This window comes from Centruroides sculpturatus, unplaced genomic scaffold (genome assembly GCF_000671375.1).
Source record: "Centruroides sculpturatus isolate CEXI.00-Female unplaced genomic scaffold, Cexi_2.0 scaffold98, whole genome shotgun sequence".
Classification (NCBI taxonomy): domain Eukaryota; kingdom Metazoa; phylum Arthropoda; class Arachnida; order Scorpiones; family Buthidae; genus Centruroides; species Centruroides sculpturatus.
This window is the reverse complement of record NW_019384476.1, coordinates 7984-18931: the sequence shown is the minus strand read 5'-3', so window position 1 is coordinate 18931 and position 10948 is coordinate 7984. Positions and strand designations below refer to the sequence as shown.

General features: G+C 27.9%; 2 protein-coding genes across 2 annotated transcripts in view; one reads left to right on the top strand and one right to left on the bottom strand.

Moving 5' to 3' along the window:
* Positions 1 to 232: 232 nt before the first annotated feature.
* LOC111621310 (transcription elongation factor 1 homolog) lies at positions 233 to 8936 on the bottom strand. Its single transcript, XM_023363393.1, has 4 exons — positions 8893 to 8936; positions 5819 to 5941; positions 5152 to 5222; positions 233 to 660 (listed from the first exon to the last, which is right to left on the bottom strand). The coding sequence occupies exons 2-4, from the start codon at positions 5932 to 5934 to the stop codon at positions 596 to 598; spliced, it is 252 nt and encodes an 83-aa protein (XP_023219161.1). The 5' UTR covers positions 5935 to 5941; positions 8893 to 8936; the 3' UTR covers positions 233 to 595.
* Positions 8937 to 9404: 468 nt separating this feature from the next.
* LOC111621308 overlaps positions 9405 to 10948 on the top strand; it is a gene marked incomplete at its 3' end in the record, with an annotated part of 7413 nt that continues 5869 nt past the window's right edge. The window contains exon 1 of the mRNA XM_023363392.1: positions 9405 to 9573. Coding sequence (XP_023219160.1) covers positions 9405 to 9573 — 169 coding nt within the window. The remainder of the gene's footprint in view (positions 9574 to 10948) is intronic.

Sequence of the window (10948 nt, the reverse complement as noted above, 5' to 3'; positions counted from 1 at the left end):
GACAAATCAAAATTCTTGAAATTAGGGTTTATAAACTTAACACATTCATTGACCATTGTTATAAAACTTCACTAAATATTGTAGTTTATCTGTTAATGGGCAGTTGTCAGCAATGAAGAATATTAATCAAATACACAAGTTCATGCTATCTTTATCAGATTATAAAATTATTATACTTTAAAAATTAATGACAAAATTATTTAACCAGCTGAAATTGTATTTTCAATGTAAATATAAAATTTATTTCAGAAGAAATACACTTATATACAAAATTTACAAGTCTTCACTGTATGAACTTTTGATAGTAGTAATAATAATAATAATCATTTACAATTAAAAATAGTCATGGACAATATGATGTTAAATTTATATCAAGAAAAGATAAAACATTATCATTAATTTATATTTTTTCATATTTAATTTATATTTAGTATTTTCATTGCAATGCAAATACAAATACTTTTTAATATTTGATACAAACTTTTAACTAAATTTTTACACAAAGTAAAAATATCATGAAAAAGAATTGTATGAAAATGAGAAATGAAACTTGATGATTATAACAAAAAATATAGAAACTGAAGATGAAGATGTATCATTGATTGGCACTTTCACAAGCATCTATCCAATCGCTATACACATCAATTGCTTCTGACAGATCTTAAAATAATGTTAAAGAAATAAATAACTTAATAAATTATAATAAAAGACTATTATAAAATTTTAAAAATTAAAGTTTCAGTGAAAATTTTTTTTACAAATATTTTGTTCATATTGATATTATTAAATATTAAGTTTTTCAAAACGTTTGAATGTTAATAAATATTTTTATTATTTACAATATCATTCTTTAGTTTTAAAATCTATTTTAAATTCATATGGAAATAAATTTAAAAAACATTAAAAAAAATTCTTTATAGTAGAATATATATTTCTTATTTTTTTAAGTGAATTTTTATTGGTTAAGCCAAGAAAAATTCCATGGTCCAATGAGAGAAAATCATGCTTATCTTTAAAACTATTTGAATAAAAGAATACTTGTGAAATGGAACTATTCCATTCTAAGCCTCTCTTGATAGCAAGGTTTTGATAAGCATTCCAAGTTTTGTTTTTTCTGAAATTATGTATGTTTAATTTATTAAATAAACTTTATTTTTGTTCATTTGAATATTGTTGTTTCATGGGTCATGACAATATTATATTATATTATATTCTGTAAATGCAATATTCTATAAATTGTATTGATAATATTATATAACTAGCAGGTGGGCCTGGTGTTGCTCGGGCAAAAGTAACGATAACTAAGATAAAGATTATTACGTTACAGTCAACCTTACCCGTTTTCACAGAATGCAAGAATTGGGTCCCCTTAGAGAATTTTTAGATGGGTCTAAAAATATGTTCGATTTCCCGCAAAAACGAAAAAAACTGCATCTGCGTATTGCACATCGCTTTCTCTTAACAATTCCATTGTTGACACTTCCATTGTTACTTAAAACTTCCATTGTTGATGGAAGTGTTAAGCCTTAATCCTGTCCCTCTCCCCCGGGGGAGGAATTTCGAAAAATCCCTTCTTAGTGTGCGTTCTCCTAACGTACCCTAACTGTGTACCAAATTTCAACTTTCAACTCCTAACCGTTTGGGCTCGTATCCATAATGTATATAGAAGTTTTAATCCTGTCTCTCTCCCCCTGGGGGGAAATTTCGAAAAATCCCTTCTTAGTGTGTGTTTTCATGACGTACCGTATCTGTGTACCAAATTTCAACTTTCAACTCCTAACCATTTGGGCTCTGCGCTTATTATTATTATTATCATTATCATCAACCCGTCTCGATTATATATTAGATATAATTTTTAATAAATTATTAATAATAAATTTTTCATTTTTACAAATACAAATTGTTTTTTGATAAACTTAAAAATTCTTTTCAATCATAAATTCATCTCATTTATAATCTTGATTTTTCTGAGAATTAAGATTTCTTTAATAGTAAAAACAGACAATTTATTTCCATTCGTTTTGAATGCTATCACTTAAAATTAATTTTTAACAAAACAGTTGTAATTATCCATTTAGTATCAATACTAATTTTTTTTAGATAAAGTAAACAGTATGTATGCTAACAAAATCATGTTGGCAAAAGAGAAAAAGTACATAAAATCAGAAGTTAATGTAAGTCAAACCTCAACTAGGACATGTATTATCCAACTTTGATTTTTAAGCATTATATCCATCCATATGCCAGCAAGCAGCATTCTTAGAATTTAGGAATCATATTACAATGCAACCAGTTTCAGAAATTTAAGGCTTTGTCAGAAGTAGTAGACTTGTTGATATATGAAGAATATTTTGTTTTTTAAAGGTCAGTTTCATAAGCAAAGATATGGGCTCCCTATTGGTTTTCTGTTAGCCAGATTTTTAGCAAAGCTAATAGTGCAAAAAAGCAGACAGGAATTGTTGAAGAACTAAGTGAGCATACTGAATTTCTTGCAAAATACATTGATAATGTTTTGGTTATTTAGAGATTACACAATTTACAAGGTATTGTTTAATGTTAGTTTGGGGTGGACACTCTGAAGAACAGAGAGAAAAAATATTGGTTCACTTCTTGGATGTTATGATTAAAAAAGAGGATGAAGAATATGAGATATCCATTTACCATAAAGACATGTACAAAACCCATTTATATATCAAGCATGTCTTATGATCCAAGTCAGTGTTAAAGTGGTATGTATAGCTCTAGTGCAAAGAGCAGTGTTGACATCGAGAAAAGGATTTGAGAAAGGAGATACTTAATTTAGATGTTGGTAGTATCATTTGGAGGAAATAGAGAGGATTGTGAAAAATTTGCAATGGAATATATGGGAAAGAGAGAGAGAGAGGGTAGAAAAAATACCAGACCACTATGTTTTGCTAATCAATACTAAACTGAGTAAAAACATCTGAGGAAAAATAGGAAAAAAGACCAGATGATTGAAAAATTAAAGATTTATATAGAAAATTTAGCTAAGGAAGTTATTAATATCAAAGATGTAAATTGTACTTTGTCAACTGCCTGAAATGGATGGTAAAGAATAGCAGTGGAGGAATGAATGGAAGAATGTAGCAAAGAATTAAATGAATATTGTTCTAGAATGAAAAGATGTTGAATTTAAATTTAAACTGTGGCATGTGCATTCCAAATGAGAAGATAAGTTTGAATGGGAATTCAAAAAGATTGTTTTTTGAGTGATAAAGATTCTGACGATATCCATATATTTTTTGTATCAACTGGATATATAGATTACAACAAAAAAACACACCTTTAAAAATTCCAGCAATGAAATTTACTAAATAATAACATTTTGGTAATAAAGGTAATAATAAAGGTATGTTTTTTGTTGTATTCTGAAGATAGATGAAAAGTCTGAAAGTGCTTAGTCAGTTTACTACTTAAAAAAACTGAATTATAAATAATGAAACAATATCAGCAATTGACTAAATTTTTTACATATGTTCAACTGCTACTTTAACGTGATAATGACAATTTAAAAATCATTAATAACTTTGTTTTTTTGTTGTTATTAATCAAATTGCTGGATGCTACTGTATCATTTGTTATTTAGACAGTTTGGAGATATTTCATTTTTTATGGATTTCAGTTCAAGCAGATTTCAATCCATTTCTTGATCCATATCACAAGGTAATCAAAGGAACAGTTCTAATATCAATTCTACAATGATGAACATTTGGAAATATGGTCACACTTGTTCTGCTCAGTCACAACATGTGGCCCTGCTGCTTCAGTGTTCACACCACTGACAGAACAAAGCTCAGGCTATCTCTGTAGTTATCACATTGTGTGTGATCCAGACATCTTTGGCAACCAGTTGCCTCACAATATCAGTCTCTTGTGATTATCCAGACTGTATAACAATAGGAGATTGTCAGTCCTGATCTGTAGATTAAAGCACAGAAGATATTCAGTGCTTTAATCTACAGATCAGAACTGAGCTAACCAATTTCTAATAGTGCACTCAGATGGTCCATCATCATCATCATCATCAAACTTTTGCCATATTTTTGAGTGTCTGCTTTATAGAGGATCCAAGTCAAAATTCGTAGGCTGTTTTGTACAAGTTTCAACTTGGATCCTCTTTATATTGATTTTCTTTGACATTTTTAAAAACCTTTTTTAATTTACATACACTCAGAACAGAGTTTTGTTACACCTCTTTTACAAGTTTATATTTTGAACAAACAGCTAAAAAAAATTTTTTAAATGATTACCCTAATTTTTGCAAACACTCTTCTTTGCAGCAATGAATTTCCAATTGATCTGATATTACAGTTGATTTTCTATCTTATATATAATTACAGTAGATCCCCCTATAACACGGGTTCATGTAACACGATGAAAAAATTGTAATTGTGTTCGTATAACATGCAAAAAGAGACTTGTATAACACAGTAAAACGTCATCGCCGGCTCGTATCGCAACAGGATTGGTCGAATCTGGACCAATAGCGGATATTGCACAAACTGTTCAGTTTAAACGATAGCGGACCTACTAAAAACCATTTATTATTTAACGGCCATAAAAATTATATTTATATTAATGATGTCTCCAAAGTTAAGTGAATTTTTCACAGAAAAATAATTTATCAGGAAACACATGCCCACTGTTCGATAAGCCGCTCTGTGACGAAAACAAGTTTAAGCAATGGCGTCTTCGAACGGTGTGCACTTGGTAAGCAATCCTACAATTTTTTGTTTATAGCATAGTTTAAATGGATTATTCCCAAAAAAATTATACATGATTTGGAAATTTTGAGTCAAATTAGTCTAGAATCGGTTAATTTTATGGAAGAAAATCTTTCAAACAGACGTAGCCGCTAAACTGCACACATGCTGGCCTGTGATTGGCTCATGTATTTAAGTGACGCGTACAACACAGAATTCATATAACAGGAAACGTATCTACCGTGTTATAGGGGATCTACTGTATTAAATTTAATCAATAGTCATGCTTAATTATGAGTTATAAATTATTAATTCCATATTTATTGTTAAAAAACTTTAGTATAAAATATTTTTAAAACAATTTAATATATTATAATTATAAAATAAATTTCATAGAATTTAATTTGATCAAACTAACAAAGGATACAGTTAATAGATGTTTGAAAATCTTCAAGACAAACTCTGCATGTAATTCTTCCTGTATTTCTTTGTCTATCCCTAAATAGAAATTTTATAGAAAATAAAACTTCTACTTAATGTAAATAATAACAATTTCAAACCTACATGAAATTAGAAATTATATTGTAACTGGTTATATTCTGTTCATATAGATAATATCATTTATATCTCTAATTATTGCCATATAAAATTAATGATAAATTTTCATATTTTCAATGTGATGATAATATTAAAATAATATTTATAGATACAATTTTTTAACTTTATAAAAAAACCCTAACACCTACAAATGTCAATAAAAAGTTGTTAAACATAATAAAACAGGATTATCAGCAAAGGAAAGAAAATACTATCAACTGAAGAAGTCAAGGTAACCAAGCATAAAAAAATGAACTCAAATGAAATCATATTGATCAAAGCAAAATGAAATAAATTAATACTGCAGTGCTAATATTGTATTTACTGTCATAATTGTAATATCAGTCTGTTAATTTATGTTCAAGAATATTTATTCAAAATATAATAATACTCATTATTTTCAAAAGAAAATTTTTCTGTATTTAAATCATGGAATAAATACAAAGTAATTATAAAGAACATAAATCTACTTTAAGCAGAAAAGTTATTTTTCTTACATTTTCACTTCACAAGATTTTTCATGGTTACAAAATGGGCAATTAAATTGAGTTTCAAGTGGTTCAATTGCTTTCCGTTTTTGAGGTGGTTTTCTTTTGCTGCGTCGTCTTCCCATAATTATTCTGAAATTAAAACAAAAAGTTTTAGAAAAAGCACTAAATTTTATAAATGTTTCTATTATGTCTTATAAATTTTATTAAATCTTAATTTTTTCTTTAAAATTCATAAAAATTAAAATTACATATCTTTTGTCAAAAACAAAAGTCTCAGTTCTATAAGTTTTGGTTTTAATTTGAGCAAAATATACATTGATAACATATATAATCAAATATTGCTACATTAATGCAGACTGTTATGGCCCAAATAAAACTATAAAATAATTTATAGTTTTATATTTTGGATAAATCTGGCAATATTTAATTATATTGGGTTGTTCAGAAAGTAATTTCATTCTTTTACAACCACAGGGATTAGTTGTATTTTTACCTGCCAATTTCATTCTAAATCATATTGTCATTATATATTTTGACAGTTGACATTTCAAGGCATATTTGTAAAAAATTTTGTTTGCTTCTTTGCAGTTGTGTTTGTTTTGGTATCTCATCAAATATGGAAAATTGAAAGCAGCATTTTTGGCATATTTTGCTTTTTTATTACCGAGAAGGTAAGAATGCTGTTCAAGCAAGGAAAAAAATTGTGTGATGTGTATGGAGATGATGTGTTGACAGAATAACAATGCCAAACTGGTTTGCAAAATTTTGTTCCAGCAATTTTGATTTTGAAGATGCACCACATTCTGGAAGGCCAGTTGAAGCAGATGAACACAAAATAAAAGTATTGATTGGAGCAAACTGCCAAATAACAATATGAGAAATCACTAGTAGATTAAATTTGTTGAATTCAACCATTTATGATCAAAGAATTATAAAATAGGTACTTGTAGGTTATTTCGCATGTGTGTCACTTTTCATTCTCACATACCTTTTGTGCTCTATTATGTCACTTATGAAATTTTGTAGACATGATTGGATAGAAAAATTTTGCACAAATCAAAGAATAACAGTGTTTAATATTACCCACTAATATCAAATTAGTCTCAATTTGAGAATTTGTTGTGATAGGAGTTTGTGGAGAAAGGATTATTCACTCAATTTTTGAAATTTGTCTGTCTGAAGTTGATGTTTATATTCTGCAGGAATATGGTATATTACAATGCTGGCTGTTAAAATTGCTATACCAAAAAGGTGGCAGGCAACAAACATGAAATTTACATGAAAGGCTGAGAGCTCTGTACCTCAAGATTACCTGTCAATTTAATTGTGTCTTCCTCACATTATACTGTATGTGTAGAATAAACATGATTCTGCTAATTGCTTTTTTACCTGGTTTCACAAAAAAAAAAAAAAAAAATTTATATTGACAACCAAAGTGCTTGGCTGCAGGCAAGCCCACCCCTAAAACCATATAACACTGAATACTCCCGAAACAGTCAAGTGTGCTACTCAAAGCCAGCATAGCCACGTAGGCTAAATAGTTAAACCTGAGTCTTATTGGAGTGATGCAACTCACGATCTCAAGTGACCCGATTTTGGGGCCATATCTCGCAAAAGGTTGCTCATATAGATACGATTCCTTTGACTTTTTCACTCCTATGGGTATGCTCTATGATAAGGTTTCAACTATCTCATTCAGAACTTGAATTGAGTCCATTACAAGTGTTAAAAAGATTAAATTTATAAATACAGAATTTGTTATGTTGTAGACTAATAAAAATATATAAATAATAACATCTCAAAGCCCAAATAGTATACAATAAATCACCAAACAATCGCCTAAATATCGGGCTATAATAAGGCTAATTAAATGAATGGTATAAAATAATTTGACACTAGAGGTAGACGTTAGGCACCATCTCTTAAGTAAATTAATAATTTGGTGATGTATTTACTACTCGGGCTATGAGTTGTTGATATACAGCAAGTCTTTATTTAAAGTTGTATAATTATAATGTTGTTGAGGAAAGATAAAAGTACATTAGATGACAACATCTCAAAGCCCACATAGTATACAATAAATCACCAAACAATCGCCTAAATATCGGGCTATAATAAGGCTAATTAAATGATTGGTATAAATTAATTTGACACTAGAGGTAGACGTTAGGCACCATCTCTTAAGTAAATTAATAATTATTATTAAATAAATTTAGAACCTTCTGGAATAAAAACTGGCCTGGGACGGGGCTCGAACCCGCAACCTCTGCTTGCCGTGCGGTGCACTTGCCAGTTACACCACCCGGACCCCGAGCGAATCTTCGCTTCCAGAAGTATATTACATTAGATATAACCTTACTTGGTTAAATACGGCACTGACTGAGGACGACTCCTTCGCCCACAGCCTAAGACCATCTCCACACCGTATATAAATAATAACATCTCAAAGCCCGAGTAGTATACAATAAATCACCAAACTTTTTATTCCAGAAGGTTCTAAATTTATTTAATAATAATCTACCTCTAGTGTCAAATTACTTTATACCAATCATTTAATTAGCCTTATTATAGCCCGATATTTAGGCATCATTTGGTGATTTATAATAAAAATATAACAGTAAATAAATTTACTACTGATATTTAAAATAAAAAAAACACGAATTCAGTTGTATAAAATAAATTTTTCTGCAGTTAATTCACGAATTACAATTTAAAAATGTTTTAATTAATGTATTTCATTATTTATTAAATTTATAAGCTATTTGAAGTTACTCGATTGTTTATAATGGATTCTTTTAGTTTCTTCATTTACACGAAGCTAAATAAGCTTATAAAGATGCGACTGTTAACTCAAACAACTGTGTGTATATGATTTATAATCTTTAATGTAATGTGAATCTTTGAAATGGGAATTGTTTACTTTGAAGTATTAATCTAGTCAGAAAACAAGTGTTTAAACATTATGATTTTTATAAAATTGTTAATGCATTGTGCATGACTTAAATCTAAATGTTATTAAATTACATTATAATTCATTATTCTCTATTACAAAAGCTATTTCTATAAGTCAAAACTCTTACCTTCCACCAAACTCGACACTTATTTTCTGTTTGCTGAAAGCGACAGTGTTGCCACTTTCATTATGTTTACTAAATTTTTAAAATTTTTATTTTTATAATTTAAATTACAACAAATTTAAAACAATATATAAATTTTAATTAAAAAATTTAAAAGTTAGACATTATATTATATTATAACTAATTTAACATATAAGAAAATTATTATTAATTATAAAAATTTCAATTTACTACCTCTATTATTGAAATTTGAACTAAATTAATTTACGTAATATTAACATATTTATAGTAAAATAATAAAGTTAATTTTATATAATCGAGCTTCACGCTGAGATCAAAAACAATTACGTAAACACTGGGTCGTGATGGCGTGCTAATCAGTAACAAGTTCAATACCGCGCTATCCTTGATCGTCGTTTGTTTTGCTATATTAACCTATATTATAATTTTTTGAATGATGGTGGTATGATAATATAAAGTGTAATAAAATTTTCTATAAACGTAAATCGTACAAGATGTCGGGTATTCCGAGAAGAAAAGCATTCGGAGGGAACAGATCGAAAGCTGAAAATGTTAGCGCTTGTTTTCATCCTCAAAGCAAGGAACAAACTGTTCATATTCAAATTATTAAACAAGCGAGGAAAAGCGGGCAGCTTAATTTGACTAACAGAGGAATGATCGAAGGTAAAAAGCATATTTGAAGGTTTTTAAATGTAAATATAAAAATATATGGTAGGAGTTACTTTTAGGTAACTTTTTACGTATTTGTATATAGGTAAATTAACTAAAAGTAACACCTACCGAATCCGATACATCTTATCTATATTTATTAATAATTTGAATTTATTTTTAAGCTATAAATTAAGTTTTATTGCTATTTTTATCCCTTTATTGATTGGTATCAATGTTACATACATAAATAGATCAATGGGAGATATAATTAATCATAGTGGCATTGGCTAGTGCTGCTATGCTTAATTTCCTTTACTGATTGAATGTTTGGATTAATTGTTACATATTAAAAATATTTAATCGGTGAAGATGAAGATTTAGTATTAGCAAGGTTGTGGCCAAAGTTTTCATCTCTAAAATGTGAATGTCAAACATCGAGCACCACTTACAAGATGGTGCTCGACATTCGATATCCACGCTTTAGAGATGAAAACTTTGGCTGCAACCTTGCTATTAATTACTGCAATGCATATTGGCATTGGCTGATTTTGATATACATTTTAATAGTTAATATTAATTTCTCTTAATTTCATTTATTGTTTTAGATAAATATTGTGTTGTAATTTCCTTAAATAAGTATTTTTTGAATATCTGAAAAGAAACTTCTTTTTGTAAATTATTTATCAAATTATCTTGTTTTCATTTGTAGTAAGCTGTACTTTAAACAGCCTTCTATAAAATAATGTAATTATTTATTACATAAAAACTCAATTTTTGAGATGTTATTTTTGAGTTATTGAATCTGAAAATGTTTTTCAACTAATTAATAGTTAGTAATAAATAATAATGTTTTATTTAACATTTCTTTTAGATTTAAGATATTGCTATTAAAAATTTTCTTGTGGATGTTTTTTTCAAATTTTTTTTAAAATTATGAATTAAAAAAGGATTAATGAATGACATCTAGAAGTAAATTGTTTCGATTTATTAATTTATTGCATAAGATGGAATTGCAAATAGTCACATTTTAAAAAATAATTTGTTATAATTGATTTATTTACAAAGAAAATCTTGTTTACAATTTTCTAATGTTTGCAATTACTGCTATTAACATGCTATCCCATTAACATGCAAGCTGATTCGCATAAAATGAAAGTAATTTTATATATAACAATTAGTATTTATAGTTCATAATAAATGAGACTGATACTTTATCATTATCCATAGTTATTAATAACACAATAAACTTGTAACTTTTTAGTAAATTTTGTTTTTTCATCTTTAATTATTTATTAATTGGGCTGCAATTTTAAAAAAATTGTAGACCTTTAAATTCCCACTATCATCTGTCTGTCTTTCCTTAATCTCAACAACAGAATTAGTGTTA